The sequence below is a fragment of the Ictidomys tridecemlineatus genome, chromosome 4, assembly GCF_052094955.1.
Source record: "Ictidomys tridecemlineatus isolate mIctTri1 chromosome 4, mIctTri1.hap1, whole genome shotgun sequence".
In the NCBI taxonomy this organism is placed as follows: Eukaryota; Metazoa; Chordata; class Mammalia; order Rodentia; family Sciuridae; genus Ictidomys; species Ictidomys tridecemlineatus.
In genome coordinates this window covers 176,933,793-176,951,894 of record NC_135480.1, presented here as the reverse complement: position 1 = coordinate 176,951,894, position 18,102 = coordinate 176,933,793, and the positions used below count along the sequence as shown (strand labels likewise).

At 48.3% G+C, this 18,102-nt stretch overlaps 1 protein-coding gene across 6 annotated transcripts in view; it reads right to left on the bottom strand.

Annotated features, from left to right (window-relative positions):
- The window catches only part of LOC101960288 (stimulated by retinoic acid gene 6 protein-like), a 41,953-nt gene extending 25,381 nt beyond the window's left edge, over positions 1–16,572 (bottom strand). For 4 of the 6 annotated variants that reach the window (XR_013438183.1, XR_013438184.1, XM_078047849.1 and 1 more), the window contains exons 1-4: positions 16,422–16,572; positions 15,883–16,068; positions 3,602–3,677; positions 2,325–2,425 (exon numbers count right to left, since the gene is read on the bottom strand). Coding sequence is in view for 4 of the 6 variants with exons in the window: in XM_078047849.1 (XP_077903975.1) it covers positions 2,325–2,425; positions 3,602–3,677; positions 15,883–15,902 (197 nt within the window). In the remaining 2 variants the exon portion in view is untranslated. Of the gene's footprint in view, positions 1–2,324; positions 2,426–3,601; positions 3,678–15,871; positions 16,069–16,421 lie in introns of all 6 variants that reach the window. The other 2 variants (XM_078047850.1, XM_078047851.1) reach the window with 2 other exon arrangements.
- Between the last annotated feature and the right edge of the window lie 1,530 nt (positions 16,573–18,102).

Here is an 18,102-nt window from a genome sequence, read left to right as displayed (position 1 = left end):
GCATGTTGTTGAACTGATTTGCATTCCAATCAAGATGCCACTGACAGTACTTATAAGCAATGTGAGAGTCAGTTTCCCCATCTTTAAAACAGGAATGGACACCCCATTCTGCTCACTAGAGTGCCACTGTGGAGAGCAAATGGTAATCTGTGGAGGGCCAACCGCACATGGAGTTACTGTTCAGTAAAGATGGAGGCAAACATCATGAAAAGAAGTAGGATGGGAAAGCGGCCAGGAGCAATTCAAATGTGCCCTGGTCAATTTAATTCAGAGAAGTTTAATATAATTGCTGTGGAATTCCTGCTTCTTATCAAGTCCTGCACCAGCCCCTTCATGTCACATGCCAGGGGTGGGGTCTGAGATCTTTACCCATCAACCTCAGCTTTGCCTCCACCAGTGTGGCTTACACCTGGCGCTGTGGGAGGGGTCAAATGTCCCAGGGAGTCCAGAATTCCTCTAGCTGCTGCTCAGAGCTGGTGTGCAGTGCCCTTGGACTTGGTGGTTGGATTTTCCCTCTCTGCATCTCAAGTCAACCTCAGCCTCAGTCCTGAAATTCTGGCTTTCTCTTCCTTCTCCAGAGCCCAGCGATGAGATCTTGGGGTGTCTCTAGCTTGAACCTGCTCATGTTGACACTGGGAGAAAGGAAAAAATACCAAACCAGTCTGGGTTAAAGCTCTTGTCACTTGTATCTCTGTGGCCTTGGGCAAGTCATTTAACCTGAGTCTGAGTTTTCTTATCCATGGTGTGAGGACAACGGCCTCCATGACGCTATATTGGCAAAAGAGGATTTAGGAAACTAATGCAAGGCAAGTGGCTTAGGGCCCGGGTCACAAACAGGGTGCCATGAATGTTAACTGCATGACAGTGATGATGATGGTGATGGTGATGGTGATGGTGATGGTGATGGTGATGATGATGATGATGGTAATGACGATGGTGATGGTTATGATGGTGGTGGTGATGATGATGGTGGTGGAGGTGATGATGGTAATGGTGATGATGGTAGTGATGATGATGATGATGATGACGACAATGGTGATGGTGATGGTTATGATGGTGGTAGTGATGATGATGACAATGGTGATGGTGACAATGGTGATGGTGATGTTGGTAATGGTGTTGATGATGATGGTGATGGTGATGGTGATGGTGATGATGATGATGATGATGTTGATGATGGTAATGACGGTGGTGATGGTTATGATGGTGGTAGTGATGATGATGGTGGTGGAGGTGATGATGGTAATGGTGATGATGGTAGTGATGATGATGATGATGACAATGGTGATGGTGACAATGGTGATGGTGATGTTGGTAATGGTGTTGATGATGATGGTGATGGTGATAATGATTATAATGGTGATGGTGATTATGATGGTGGTGGTGATGATGATGATGTGATGGTGATGGTGATGGTAATAACTAGAGATAATGGGGCAACATAGAACTCAAGAAAAAAATATGATCAGGAACACAGCAACTCAGAATGGCAGAACTAGAAAGGACCTGAAAGCTCCCCTGGTGTGTGGAAGGTAGAGAGGAAACAGGAAAACAAAGGAGGTGGGAATCACATGGAAACCAAAGGGGGATCAGTGGAGTAGCGGAAAGGGGTTATTTACTGAAATATAACCCTTCCTGTGCCTGCAGCACTTCACAGCTTATAAAGCAATTCTTCATTTGCTCTACATTGACCCTGTGATGAGCAGATTAGGGGTGTCCATCTGAGTTAAAGATGGGGAAACTGAGTCTCACGTGGCTTGTACGTACTGCCAGGGGCGTCTTGATTACGATGCAATTCAATTCAACAACTTGCACATCTGGAAACCTGCACTGGGTGTGGACTCTTCCAACACGGGGGAATGATATTGGCCAAGTCATGTTGTTATATTTTGTGCATGTAACAATGAATCCCGCCATTAGGGACAGTCACCATGCACCAATAAAAAAATACAGAGGGGGAAAATTAAAGGAAGCTCCCCGGTGCAGCAAGATCTGGAACATGACTCATGGCACCATCCGCCAGGAAGACTCCCTCCCAGTCACAGGGAACGCTCTTCCTCCTGTTCCCCGAGGTGGCCACACCTTCCATGTGGGAAGGCCTTTTCCACAGGAGTCCGAGTCCTCTTAGTCTCCTCCCTGCAGATCTCAGCACCCAGGGCTGCGATGGCTTAGAAGTGGATTCTCATCTCTCAGGTGTTGTTTGGATTGGGGAAGGGACACGCCAGGAGTGTGCATGGATCCTAGGAGCTACCTGGCCTCAAGTTGATGTTGGTTCCAACTAGAGAGTACCCCCAGCTGTAGGGGCTGACCCCGACTCAACTCACACGATGATTCCAAAGTGGTTCCCCAGGAGGTAGGAGGTGTCCTCTGTCTGTCTACAGTGCTCTCGTCTTTGTAGGAGGGACAAGACCAAAATGATGAAAAGCTGTAGAAGAGAAGATGGAGAGTCAGTGGGACCTGTTCATCTTCAGCCGGGCCTCAGTGTCCCCACTGAGAGAGGGTGTGTGGCTGAGCCCAGCATGCAGAGTGTCCCTGTCACCTCACACTGCAGAGTCAAGGGTCTGACTTTGTGGCCCTGAGCTACCAGATGTTTTGCACTGAGCTTTCTTTTGTGTTGCCCTGAGAAGATGTGGGTTCCAACCTGGTTTCTCCCACACACTGGCTTGAAGGGAGACTTGACTTCCCTGAACCTCGGTCTCTTCATCTGTGAAAAGGCAGTGGTGACTGTCAGGGATTTGCTCTGTGGATTTGGTCATGTCCTCATACATGGAACATGTTCTCATGTTCCAAAGCTCATAACTATACAACAATCACACATTCGGTATTTCTTTGTAAGAAGCATCTCAAATTCAGTGGGTCTTCAATGGAACTCATGATATTCTTCTCCCTGCCTTGTGGTTTCATCCGCCCCAAACCTGGATCTCTTCTAATTTTCCATAACTAGTGAAGGGCAGCTGCCACCACCCTTCCAGACGTGCAAGTAAAACCCAGGAGTCATCCTCAACCTCTGCTCATTCTAACCTCCCTCCCTCACCCATGAGCAGGTCCTCTCACTCCCAACGTCTCAAGTTGTCCACCATCATATAGAAGGACCTAAGCTGCCCTCCCTGAGCCCCCACAATGAGTCCTAATTGCTCTTCCAGCTTCCTCTCCACATTGCAACCAGAGTGAGCTTTAAAAACACAGATCTGACCATGCCACCCTCACTCTGAAAACCCCTCACTTATTTCCCTTGTCCTCTGATTGACAACAGAACTCAACAGAGAGCCCCACAGGGCCATGCCTGGCTGGGCCCTGCCCTGCTCCCCAGACTCCTCCACTGGGCTCCCCACTCCTGGCCTTCTCAGCTCCTCATGCTCTCCATCTCCTCTCTCCCCACAGGGCCTTTGCACAGGCTCCGTCTTCTGTCTGGTATTGCTGACGGTTGAATTCTTAACATCTTTCTTCTATGAGTTTGGTGCATAACGTAAGAAACTGAATGAAGGCTTTAGAAGGAAACTCTGCTGATGTCCCTCCCCTGAGCTGTCAGCCCTCCGGGGGCCTGTGTCACACAGCCACCCAACTCCTCTCCCCGCTTCATCCCTCCCCGGTCTTTACTTACTGATGGGATGAGGGAGTAATGGAGAAAGAGCTCCATGTCCACTGAGCTGCTGCAGGTGCCATTTAGCTGCCTGGTCCTGAAAAGGGCCAAAAACCACATTGTCAATCACTGCTACAGACTCCTCAGCCTTGAACATCCCCAACAGGAGTTTGGCTTGTTGCCCACGAAGACCACCTGATCTTTTAAAATTTTGCTTTCTCTGAGTCAGGGTTGCTCCTTTGTGGTGTGTCTTCCCTAAATGGATTAATTTTCTTTCATATTTCTTTCTCCAGCTTGATGATTTACCCCACTTCCCTGGTAACCGAAATGAATTCCTTCTTTTATTGATGACACAAACAGGGACAGATTCAGGTTATGTGAGCCCCAAAATATGTAATCTGGGTGTTCTTTTAAAATATAACTACAAAAAGGTCTTACATTTTCACATATGACCACATAGAAACTTAACTAGGGTCCCTCCACCTTCCCAGAGCCTGGAAGTGTACAAACAAGGAGACCTGAGACTGAATCATCACTAGCTTCCCAGAAAATCTGTTTGTGGACATGGTTTTCCATGGTCAAGGTCAAGAAGCACAAGCTGGGCTGTTGGGGCAGGAGAGAGGCTATTGGACTACACCACAGACTGACCTCTCTGGTCCAGTGTCAGCAGGACGGGTGGTGGGGCTCATGTCTGAGATACATGGACACAGTGGCACGACTTTTTCTTTTTTGGTACTGGAGACCGAACCCAGAGGTGCTTTACCACTAAGTTACTTCCTCAGCCCTTTTAATTTTTTATTTTAGAAAGGATCTCCCTAACTTGCCCAGGCTGGCCTTGAACTTGAGATCTTCCCTCCGCAGCCTCCTGAGCAGACAGGATTACAGGCATGCACCTACGCACTCAACTTCATGGCTTCTTTGTGAGAGGGATTCCCTCCTTCCTGGGGTTCCCACTATACTCTGTTCTGCTGCTCTGACTTCACAACACCCCCAAAGCCCACTCTATTGCATCTTTACTCCTGCCATCCCTGACCCCTGCAGCATCCACCCAGCCATCACCTGGGCTTCCTTCTCTGGCAGTGACTACTGTCCCCTCCAAAGCCTCAGGGAAGAGCACTTCTCCAGGATCCCATGATGTGAAAGAGTCCCCATAATTCTAAAACATCCAGTAAATGGTGGGTTGGAGGTGGGTGAGACTCAAGCTGTCGGAAATGTAATGGAACTATCATTGGACTTCTGCTCTTAGGAAGGTAAGCTGAGCCCATGCCCCAGTCTCCCCACTCCATGTGAACCCTCAAAGCGGAAGGCAGGCAGGCAGGCAGGCAGGCAGGCAGGCAGTTAGGTTTCCAAGCAAGAGAGGGATCTACCAGGGACACAGAAACTGCTAGAAAACAGTGGGGAGCAATTAGGACTCTAGCAGAGAGAAAAGGCACCACCCAACATGACCACAGACCGTGGGCCACGCAGGAAGGCTCCACGCCCACAGCAATGGGGGGAAGCAGAACGGGGCGGCAGCAGAGCACAGTGATGAATTGGGGTCTTCTGAAGACAGCAGTAGGACAGGATTCCCAGGTAACAAGGCAAAATGGATCTGTGCGGAAGGAGAAGGATTTAAAGGCAACCGTCATCAAAGAAGTTAGTAAAACACTGTTAAAGATCTAAATAAGTAATTATCAGCAGGGCACCATGGCGCACTCCTGTAATCCCAGCTGCTAGGAGGCTGATGCAGGAGGATCTTGAGTTCAAAGCCAGCCTCAGCAATTTAGCGAGGCCTTAAGCAAATTATTGAGGCCCTGTCTCTAAATAGAATATTTTTTAAAAGGCCTGGAGATGTGGCTCAGTGGATATATATATATATATATATATATATATAGAGAGAGAGAGAGAGAGAGAGAGAGAGAGAGAGAGAGAATGTAAACCATTATATTAAAAAGTATGTATGAGAGAAAAATTAAATCTTCCCAACCAATGGCCAAGATGAGGAGAAAATGAAGATAAACAGAGACCCACCATGAGGACAAAAAGATCCAAAGACGAGTAAGCCACCAACAGGGGAAAAACCACAAATATTTTTAAATACTTAAAATTTAAAATGGACAAATGATCTGAATTGTCATTTCTCCAAAGGGTGTTAGCCGCCCTCGTTAGAATGGCTATGATCAAAAAGACAACAAATGACAAATGTTGGCGAGGATGAGGAGGAAAGAGAAGGCTTTAAGGTGTTGGTGGAAATGCACATTTGTACAGCTGAGAGGGGAAAACAGTAGCAGGTTCCTCCAAACACTAATACAGAACTCTCAGGGGACCCAGCAACCCCACTGCTGGTGACACATGGAAAGGAAAGGAATGCAGGGCTGGGGATGTAGCTCCGTGGTGGAGCACTTACCCAGCACACACGAGGCCCTGGGTCCCAACCACAGCACCAAAAATATAAAGAAAGAAATTCAGAGTGTATGGAAGAGACATCTGCAATCCCATGATCATTGCACGGTTGTTCAAAATGGGCCAGATATGGAAGCAGCCCAGGTGTCCACTGGCAGATGAATAGATAAAGAAAATAGGGTGCATATACACAATGGAGTACCATCCAGCCACAGAAAAGACTGAAATCCTGCCATCTGCAGCAACATGGATGAGCCTGGGGAACGTTAGAAGTCAGGCACAGACAGAGCAATGCTTCATGATCCCATTTGTATGTGAAAGCTAAAGCAGCTGAACTTATAGACGTTCAGGTCTAAGAAGCAGAGGTGGATAGAGAGACATAGGTTAACGGCTGCAAAAGTACAGTAGGATAGGAGGAATCCGTTCTAGTATTATATAGCACAGAAGGGTGACTATAGCTAACAATAATTTGTTAGATATTTCAGAATTGCCAGAAGAGAGGATTTTGAATGTTCCTAACATACAGGATAAATGTTTGATAGACATTTGATAAATGTTTGAGGGGACTGATTTATCTGTCCTGATTTATCACTACACATTGTACATGCATGGAAATATTCCACTGTGTACCACAAATGCTTACAATTATTATATGTCAATTAAATAGTAAAAAATAAAAATAAATAAGTATCTAGAATTCAACTAGTCATGAAATAAAAAGTTAAGATGAAATGCCACCTGATCTATGAAATTGGGGACTATTGTAAATAGTTACCCAGCAATATTGAAAGTTAAGACAATTAGTATTTATTTACTGGGGGTCAGAGTGTGCATTGGTCTAGCCATTCTGAGGATTCGTTTTGCAATATGTACCAAGAATCTTTAAGAAACATCAATTCCATTTCCAGAAATTCTACTTTTAAGAAACATCAGCTAAGGACATAATCTGAGAAGGGTTTGAAGGTATGAACTGGAAGACTGAGGGCTCTCTCTTCCTCCCTCTCTCATATGTGTGCATAAAATGTTAAATGTAACACATGCTCATTGCAAAACCTTCAATATATTTGCAAGTATATAAAGTAGTAAATAAAAATCTTTTCTCCTTCCAAAATTATGATTATAACCTACTTTGTTTTTTAAGCAAAAAACCAGAATCAGACTAAACTTGATTTTTCATTTAATAAATAAAGGAAATCATTCATGCCACTATGTAGAGACTCATCTAATTCTTTTTGATGGGTGACCTTGCCTGGACAGATTTGCGGCTGGGCCTGTCTCCTGCGTGGAGGGGCTAAGTCAGGAGTTAGACTTGTGGCATCTTAGCGCCTGGTTTGTTCAGGCGAGGTCTACAAGTAGCTCTCCAGGAGTCCAGAGCTGCAGAATCTGATCCCCTGACTCACCTCGCAGCCCAGCAGCCACTGTGGTGCACAGAATCCACACGTGCTGGAGTCGACACAAGGGAGAAGGCCCCTGAGTCCATTTCTCATATGCTTCCTGGTGAGCCCAGGGTTGCTCCAGTGGGCTTATGGAAGTTACTGGGCAGTGGCCAAATGCCACTCTACAAGATCTGCCTAACACTGAGAGTGGCATGACAAAAACGTGCTTATGAGACACTGTTCACCAGAAAAATGTAAAGATTATAAAAAAAAAAAAAAAAACATTCCCCAGTTGAGAGTGGTCATCTCTGGTGGTGGGATTGGAGGCCGTTCTGCTTTCTTTTTCTTAATGCTTTTCTGAATTTTCCACCTAAAATACAACAGAGATGTTTTGCTCGACGACCGCGTATGTATCCCAGGGCTTAAAGCAGCGGGTAGCACAGAGCAGGTAGCAACGAACACACGTGGAATTTGCAAGTGGGGAGGACTGAATGCTGTCCCAAAGAATGGAAGGCCATTCTGAAGGGAAACTGTCCGTGAAATCTGTGGTAAGTGATGTGACATGGGCAAGGTTTGTCCTAGGACAGAGCAAAATGCACAGATCTTTCATCAAAGTTAAAGAAATTGAATATAAAGCTATGGGGGGTCAGGCTGCGAATTGACATGTATCTTCGTAAATCCAGAACATAGTCACCTGTACTCCCATCCACTCTCTCCAACACCCCAGCGTGGATTGTCTCCTGGGGGTGGAGGGTCCCCCAAAATCCTGCTTCCGTCGGTGCTGACATCTAGTAATGCGATAAACCCATGATAGATAGCCTCCGTCAACTGACGTCACTCTATTGTGTGTCCCTCTGTCCTAGGCACTCCACTCTCTGTATTAACTAATTTAATCTTTATAAGAACCTTGCAGGGCAGGCTGTATTAGCCCCTTTTTAAAATGAGGAACTGAAAACCAGGAGGAGGCGAGGTTAGAGCCAGTGTCCCTGCAGTCACCCGCCTCCCTGCCCCAGTTCCCAGAGTTCCCTGGCCGTCCAGGCAGCCGTTGACCCCTCAGTGACCCTGAGTCTAGTCTGGAGCCCATTAAGCAGAGTCTGAGAAGATGTTTATTAATGTTTATTATGTTTCTGTGGAAACTTCCCTCAGGAAGCTGAGGCCCAGAGAGAGGCAGTGACCAGGGAATGCCACACAGCCCAGGACCAGTTCAGGCTCCCGTCAGCAGGCTCAGTGGGCAGGGTGCTGACCACCTCATGGGTAGCAGAAAGGATGCTTGGTACAGAGGAGGGACAGGGGTGGAGGAAGAGGTGGGTACAGTGTGTCTGCATGTGTATGTGCATCCACGTGTGTGTGTGTGTGTCCGTGTGGGCGTGTATCTATGTGTGTGTGTCTGTATGTCTGTGTATGAGGCATCTGTGGGATGCCTGGTAACCCACCCCCTGTGTTGGGGGTTCCTCGTCTTTGTGAATCCCAGGAGCCTGCAGAATCCCACCTCAGAGCTGGGAAGTGGTGCTGAGGCTGCCTGGAGCCAGATTGGAAGAACCAACTGTCACCCGATCAGGAACTCCGCAAGGGGGTTAATCACCACAACTGCCCCAAATTAAATTATAGAAACTTATATTTAAGTCAATTACATTAAACACAAAAGTACTAAAGACTCCAAATTCATCCCTTCCCAATTACTTTCTACCTTTTCCTATCACCTGTGCACTGGAGGCTCTTTACCAACATTGTGTGGAGCAGAGAGCAGCACAGTGTCAGGGTAGGTGACTGCCTGTGTCCTCTCTCCCACACTCAGGGGCATCATGCAGCCTGACATGAGTCACGTGGGAGGACTTACACCATGAGAACTGGCAGTCACTACCACCAGGGGTTGGACTGTTGTTTTGCAGATTGTCTATAAAGTAATAATTTTGTAATAATTTTATAATTATTAATAATGCAGATTTTAAAACATATTATGTTTGTAGCCTTTACACTGTGAGTAGCAAAAAACTATCTATTTTTTATTCCTCAGGACTCAAAAACTTTTATCCCACTCATCAAAGAAGCAGCTCCTGTCAACTACAAGTGAAATTCTGACTGACGTCTTCCTTGTTTCACACTTGTCTTACTCATTAATGTAAATAAAAGTGTCAACCAATGTTCATGTCAAAACTACCCTCATCTATCAGTGGTCACATAGGCTGGCCACAGGCACGAGAGGACGGCAAAAATCAATGGAAAGCATTCTGGGCAAATGAATCAGCGGGATGGAATATGTAATAAAGAGCATGGCATATTTTATTATAATTTGTGAATTGTGTGACATATCTGCTGTATAAATATGACTTACAATCAACTTACATCTAAGGATGCCCCCTTCCTTTCAGGGAGTCCGATATGACACATTTCCCAGCACACCGCTGGCAGATGTGATCTTGGCCTTGGGCATGGCCTAGGGGAACGAGATTTCCAAAACTGGAGGATGGGGTCAATATTAACGAATGTATTAGGAGAAAGCCAAGTTTAGGGTGCGGAGGACAGAGGAAGCCACCGCGCCAGCCCTCCCTCTTGGGCCATTCCTCCTTATTGTACAAGTCCGTACTCTGTAAAATGAACAGATTGGGCTAGGTCGGGCTTTCTAAATTGTTTGACTACAAGTCACATTCGTATGTGTTACACACAACGCACAATTATAGCGATGACCCGGTTCAGGTATGTGTGTATATATAATAAATTTTCATGAAACAGTGTCCTTCCTATGCTTGGTGCTCTCTGATATTTTTAATTTGAGTCAAATCATTTCTGGTCTGACCATTTCATTTTGCAAAATGTTTCACCACTGAATTCACCCGACAGCCCACTTTTGGTTGCAGCCAGCTATTTGGAAAAAAAAAAAAAAAAAGACAGAAAGAAACTGATCAGATGACTGCTAGGGGCCCATCCATCCCCAAGGGCCTCTGACTCCATGACACATTCAGCAAGCATGTGTCTCTGCACTGCAGGTCCCCAACTCTAGGACTTGCTCAGATGTGTAAATAGCAAGTGAGGTCACTTGGAAAGTTCAGCTTGGCCTTATCTTTTCTCTCTGGAACTGGAGCCAAGGCCTCATGGCTCATCTCCCTCAACCAGAGACACTCCTTTCCTTGGGGAATTGGAGGGTCACCCCCCTTTGCCAGCCCCTCTCCAGCATTAGCACTTCTGCCTCAAGTTACATGTGGGGTTTCTGTGTCTCATCTCTCATCTTTAGGACATGGGATTTTTCAAAAACTAGAAGCAGGTTTTATTCAAAATTGGACTTGAATCATCCCCCACCCACCCCTACCCCTGGCTTCTGACTTGAGTCAAAGTACATTACAAATCCAGGCAAGTGCTTGCAGAAGGAGGGAAGGGAGGGAGGGAAGGAGGAAGGAGAGGGTGGAGGGCGAGGGAGAGGCACATGGCACGCCTGTGGCTGAGCTGCCCCCACCCCACCCCCGTCCACCATGATGTAAAACACCCCCAACCGCTCCTGCTCACAGGATCAGAATCCAGGGCTCTGGAATCCAACCCCTTGTGAGGTTTGACTGCCTCTGAGCACCCCCTATCCCCCATGGGACAGCCAGGAAGCCCCATTTGACCTCCCAAGGCCAACTTCCTGTTACTGGGTCCTTGGGGCCCAGTGGGGAAAGGGCTGGCTTTGGAGCTAGGCTGACCTGAGGCAAGTCCCACCACACAGCTGCTGTGTGGCCCCGGGAGAGCCCTCTCTAGACCTTGCTCTTCTCTTCCTGGAAAGGGGTCCACTGCCACCCTTCAAGGTGCCAGGAGGATTGGATACAAGGAGAGTCGCATGCCCCTTCGTGACCTTGACAGGAACCACAATCCTTCTCTCCCCACCGTCCTCCCTGCTTGTGGGCAGCTCTCACCAAAAAAATAAAAAAGTGTTTCTCCCTTTGCGAAGCCGAAAGCAGACACCACCAGTTATGCTTCTGCCTCTGCAGACCTGGCTGCACCTGTGTCCCCTGAGAGCCTGCGGGCCCTTCTCCAGGCTGAGCACCCTCTGCCCTTCCTCGGTCTTCCTTCCTGTCCTCCCCAGCCTCCCCCAGCGTGTGTCCTGACCAGCAGGCCTGGGAGTGCCAGGGGCTCCCTGCTCTTGGCCCCTGACCATGCAGTGGATTGCAGTCTCCCACCTGGTTAACCAGTAGCCAAAGGCACGACCCACGCCTGGCCCCATGACCAATCTCGCACTTCCCATACCTTTGCCCAGAATGGCCCGATCCCTGCCCCCATCCACTGGCCTCCTCTGAGCCTCTGACAAAGAGGCCAGGCCAGGAAAACTGCACTGAATGGGTCCTAACTCTGTTATTCAATGCAGTGCCTCCTTAGGCTCAGGAAACCCTGGGTTTGCTTGGTCACTGGTGAATTGAGAGGGACAGGCTGTCACAGCAGTCAGTCCACTGTGTGAGGGTCTGTGTCTCACATTGGATGAGGAGCCCCTTGAAGGCTGGGACACTTCTCCTCATCTCCAGGTGCCCAACCCCTGGGCACAGAAGAGGGCTCACTGCTATTTCTTAAACAGATAGATGGCGTGCTGAGATTCCAGCTATGGTTTAAGGGTTGTTTATTAACTAATTTCACCCCCTCAACAGCTCTGTGAGAAAGGTACTATTCACCTCCTCACTTCACAGATGAGGAAACCGAGGCACCCAAGAAAAGAACTCTGTCCAAGTTAGCAAGGGAGGGAGCAGACTTTGAGCTCCGACAACCTGCACACTCCCTCGGCTTCCAGCCATGGGATTCCATGACTCTTCAGTTTCTAGCTCCTGTGGACAGGTGGTCTGAGCTCTCTCAGGACAAAGATGAGACAACAGCAGAAGGGGTGACAGAGTGACTTGTGCACCCTGTCACCTGGGCACAGCTGCGAGAATCCACGGGAGAAAGCAGACCTTCTTTCAAAAATGAATTCCCTGGGCTGGGGCTGGGGCTCAGCGCTAGAGTGCTCGCCTAGCACGGGGAAGGCCCGGGGTTCGATCCTCAGCACCACGTAAAATAATAAATAAAATAAAGGTATTGTGACCAACTACAACTAAAAAATAAATAAAAAATAATGAAGCCCCTGATGCCAGGACAGTGGGGTGGGAAAGGAGTGGGACGTGGGATGTCACCAAACAGGCCAGGTGTAACTGGGTAACCAAGCACACCATCCTCTCTTCTCTTAAATGCGTGTGTGATTTTTCCCTAATGAAAAGTTTGAGTTTTTAAAATGCGACAAAGTGGAGCCCAGAAATACCATAAAATGCAGACAGTCTTCTCTGTTTTCTTTCCAGTTCCTTCCTCCCCCTCAGGTCTGCCTCTTGGTCTCCCAGGTTGTTATGTGACTCTCAGTCTGTCGCTCTGTTTCTTGGTTTGTCCCTGTGGGTGTCATTTGCTGTGACTCTGGGAATCAGGGAGAAAATGGCAGTGCCCCCCACACCCCCTGTCTTTATCCCATCTCCTCCCAGAGCCCCTCCTTTTCCCCTCCCTGTGTCCAGATCTCTGTTCTCTTCTCCTTGCTCTGACCTTGTCACCCATGTTAACTGCACATCGAGGCACAGTTGGCTCCGGGTTGGTGCCCCTCCTCTGGACTACACGCATGGGGTATTTTCATTTGGTGTTTAAAAAGCTCAGATAGCTGGACGCGGTGGCGCATGCCTGTGATCCCAGCAGCTTGGGAGGCTGAGGCAGGAGGCTCATGCTGAAGTCAGCCTCAGCAAAAGTGAGGCACTAAGCAAATCAGTGAGACCCTGTCTCTAAATAAAATACAAAATAATGCTGGGGATGTGGCTCAGTGGTCAAGTGCCCCTGAGTTCAATCCTTGCTCCCAAAAAAGGCTCAGATAATGCTGCCATGAAAGAAAATATTGGTGCTTGAAAAAGACAAAAATCCATTTTTCACCTACCATTCTCCTCCTCCTCTCCTCCTCCTCCTCCTCCTCCTCTTCTTTTTATATAATGGAACCTGGGTATGACTTCACAGCTATACCCCAGCCCTTTTTATTTTATTTTGAGACAGGGTCTTGCCAAGTTGCCCAGGCTGTCCTTGAACTTGAGATCTTCCTGCCTCAGCCTCCCAATCACTGAGATTACAGGTGAGCCCCATCATACTCCCTACCATCCTTAACTGTAAAATAGAGTGTCGCTTATTTTCATTTCTTTTCCCCGACTAAACATAACGCTTGCCATGTGCCGCATATTAGGCTCAGGTTCTTCCAGTTATTATCCCTCGGAGCCCTCTCACAACCTGTGCAGCACCTATCCCCACTGCACAGATGAGGAAACTGAGGCTTTGGGCAGGTTGAGGAAAGCCCAAAGTCACTCAGCTACCGACTGACTGACAGAGCTGGAATCGGAACCCTTCTTCTAGTTTCGAAACAGGAAACCCGTTACGCACTAAAAGTACATGAAGATACTGATAATGCCTTAGTGTCTGGGATCCTCAGGGGTCCCCTACTCTTAACTGGTAGAACCATCTGAATAACACGCTCAGGCCCGAGGCTGCCCCATGAGAAGGACCTCTCACGGGGACCTTGTCCAGAGAGATGACCATGATGGTGAGGAGGTCCTGGGAGGGACGAAGGGAGGCTCTTGGGGACCTGCTCTGTCTTCTCAGGCCTGCTGAGGGCCCAGAGGGCACAACTGGAAAGGTCTCTGGGCTCGGATCACAGGGTCAACTGCCTGCCTCCTGGGTATCTTTTGGGGTACCCCATAGGTACCCCAGTCCAACCTGTCCCAATTAAATACTCCACCAGCCTGCTCCTCCTATGGAGTCCCCGCCTCATGAGGGCCACACTACATACCCATCCGTCCAAAAAGAGGCCCAGAGTCACCTCCCCTCCTTCCCTGCCAAATGCAGTCCCATCTGTCCACACTCACAGCTTCCGCCTTAGTCCAGGCCTCCTTCCTCTTCAATGAGACTATTGCCGGGGCCTTCTGCCCCTCCTGCTACCTCCCACCTGTGCTCCACCCACAGCTTCTCCTTCTCTCCCAGCTGCAGAGCACCACTGGAGAGAGAGGAGAAAGGGACAGGTCCCCTCAGACTCTCTGCTCCGCAGCCCCCACCCCCCTCCAGCGGACACTTAGTGCTCTCTGTCTACCTGTCCTTCAAGAATCACCCCCTTGCTATTCTCCCCCCACTCCTCTCGGGCTCTCTCCCTCCTTTATTGTGTCTGAACGGAAGGGGTCTCTTTTTTAAGTGTCATCGGACTGAAGGGGTTTCTTTTTTTAAGCTGGGTGTTCACGGCTCCTTCTTTCTCTTTTGTCCTCTACAGGGCAAAATGTCCCCAATATTCTAAGCAGATTCCATGACACCAGTGATGGTCCTTTGTTGTTGTTGTTGTTGTTATATCTTCTTAGATCTAAAACATTTCCCTGTTAGAGTAAGAATTCTTGATTCCCACCATCTGGGCAGGACTTCGAAGATGTCCAATCTTTCCCATTTGGTGTTCATAAGCCAGGGGCTAACCTCGATCCTGTTAGAACAGTTAGTAACAAAAAGACAACAGAGCCGGGCACGGTGGCGCACACCTGAAATCCCAGTGACTCGGGAGGCTGAGGCAGGAGGATTGCTAGTTCAAAGCCAGCCTCAGCAACAGGGAGGCCCTAAGCAACACAGTGAGACCCTGTCTTTAAATAAACTACAAAATAGGGCTGGGGATGTGGCTCAGTGATTGAGTGTCCCTGAGTTCAATCCCTGGTACCAAAAACAACAACAATAACCAAAGACAACAGAAAACGAATATTGGCAAGGATAGAGAGGAAAAGGAACTCACACCCAGTTGGTGGGAATGTAAGTCAGCACAGCCACTATGGAAACAATAGGAAGGTTCCTCAAAAAAATTAAAAATAGAACAACCACAGGATTCAGCAACCCCACTACTTACTGGGTATATATTCAAAAGAAATGAAATTGCTATGTCAAAAAGATACAGCAAGCCAATGCCGATGGCAACACTATTCACAAGAGCCAAGATAGAGAATCGACCTAAATGTCCAACAGCAAAGAACAGGTAGAGAAATGTGGTTCATCAACACATTCGGGACAGGGAAAGAGGGCAGTCCTGTCACATGAGACAACATAGAAGACGGGGGAGGATACCATGTTAAGCAAAAGGAACCAGACACTTAAAGGCAAACGCTCATTATCATTCATCTCAACAGTCCAAAAAGGCTGATCTCATACACAGCAAAGGGTAGGAAGTGTCTGCCAGAGCCTGGGAGAAGGAGCCCAGGGATGGAGAGAGTGGTCATGGGCACCAGTTACGGGGGCTATTCCACCTGATTAATAGATGAACAAACTGGGGTCAGAAGCTGCAGAGTTGGGATTTGAACCCAGAACCCTCTAATTCCACGTCTGGGCTCTGTTCACTCACTTTGTGGCTCTGAACCAAAGATGAAAGGAATTGACCCAGGAACCGACCCCTGCTTCTTTCCTCCACACCAGCCCGCCTGCACATTACCTAACCCCTGCCTTCTCCCAGTTTCCATCAATCAACACAGAAGACAGGTGCCTGGGACATGCAGTTGTCCCGCCTCATTACCTGGCACTCACCTTGCGTTTGCAGTGAACATCTGGCTGGTAACGGGCCACCTGAAGCCCGGGTGGGCGATGCACTAGCGGACGAAGTGTCTCTGGATTGTTCTTGGGGCTCCTGGTTATGACTGCTTCCTCTGGGCTGGTGTCCTCGCCAAGTCTCTTCCCCGCACCCAACAGGCAAATACCCAGTCAAATATTTACCTGAGAAAGGAAAGCAGGTGAGCAGCCCTCTTCCTGGTTTCACAACACCCTGGCTACCCTTCTGCTCTTCCTCTCCTTCTCATGTTGCAAAAGAGGGAGCTGCTCTCCTGCAGCCTCTCCTCCCCTCGCTGCTGACCCTTACGGGACCCCCCTCGCCTGGCCCTCCGGTTGTCAGAGCTTCGTCCGGCAGCTGTGGCCCCTTAGACTAGCTTTGAAAATTATTATAGACAATAGACTAGGAATCTGCCTCACAGCAGGGCAGCTCGTCCCCCTGACTTGCTGGTTCCCCTTGGAAACAAGGCAGCCCATTTGCTGGGAAAAGAAGCTGGAGATAGTTCAAAACTGAACCTCACCTGCATGCAGACCAGCTGCTCGCCTGCCAGACCTTCCTGCTCCCTGTGCAGAAAATAAGGCTGCTGCTGGGTGGGACCTTCCCAGGCTGGACCCTACTCAGCACAGGACGAAGTTTCACCCAGGGACTGGGACGTAGTCAAGAAGCAAGGCTCTCGGTTTCCTCCTCCTTCCCCATCTGCTGGTCGGACTCCAGGGCTGTACAGGAAGTGAAATCATAAGATTGAAGGAGCCTGGGTCCTTGACTTACCATGTAGAGGAAATGGCCTTCTATGGACCATCCTCCTATAGACTAGCCCATGAGCAAGAAATAAAGTCTTCTTGTAATACTCCAGCGATGTGGGGGCTTATTTGTTGCAATAGCTCATGGGGCTGTTTAATGTGGCACAGAGTATGGGGGACTTGTGAGCATCATGTGGTCCAGGTCCTGTATGTTAAGAATAAGGTCTTGTTGTAATTGAGATAACTCTTTAATGATCCGATGTCCAAATATGGTCATGCTCTAGAGTAATGGGAGTTAAAACTCCAGCAAGTGAGTTTGGAGCAGACACAATTCAGACCATAACACCCCAGATCTAATCAGCTACAAGGGAGCAGGAGAGGGCCTCGGAGACAATGAACAGATACCCTAACTGACAAAGCCCGGCCATCTGTGGCACCCACCTGCTTCCTTTACCCCTGCCTAGACACCTCCACCCACCCTGATCGTCAGCACCAATTTTGTTCATTGAGTCTTCTCTTGACATAGTAACTGCCTGGAAGTGTCTTCTGATCAATACAGTGATCTGGGCTTAGTCTACACACCTCTTGTGTCATGGATATAGGGCTTCTGGGTTTTTTCACTTAGACACATTTATGGAGATCACTATGGTGCAGTGGTTCAGAGTGTGGACTTAATTGTGCAACTATAGGCAAGCTACATCATGACCCTGTTTTAACTGGGATGAGTTACACTTACTTCATGGGCATGTGTCACTGTGCCCAAAATACCTGTCATAAACGGCTTAAAGGAAGAAAAGCTCATTTTGGTTCAGGGTTCCAAAGATTTCAGTGCAATTGGCTGACTCCATTGCTCTGGGCCTGAGGAGATGCAGAATGTCCTGGTGGAAGGGCGTGGTGGAGGAAAGTGGCTCAGCTCAGGGCAGCCAGGAAATGGGGAGAGGGCTCCCAGGTCAAGACCCCAGTGATCTACTCCCTCCACTTGCTTCCACCTTCTAGTAGTTTATCCAGCTGTTAATGGATTAATCCACCAAATTATTAGGTCAGAGCCCTCAGTATCCAATCATTGCCTAAGAGCCCCACCTCTGAACCTTGCTGTTTTGGGGACCACACTTTCAACAAATGAGCTTTGGGGGGATGTTCCAAATCCAAACCCTAACAACATGCAACGTTGAAATGAGCTAAGACACAAAATGCTCAGCAGTGTGATTGACACCCAGGTAAGCACTCCAGGAACATTATTATTCTTGGGGACCTCCTGTGTGCCAGGAACAGCTTGGGATGCTGAGTGTATAGTCACATCACAGCTGATAGTATCCAAGTCCCAGCCTCCCTGACAGATCCTAGTGACTTGGAAGCCACAACCAGATGTGAGTCGGCACACCTGGGACACAGGAGAGGCTCTGTAAATGCTTCTTCTCGAAGTGAAATGAGGCAAGAAGGATGAAAAGGAGACATGAAGAC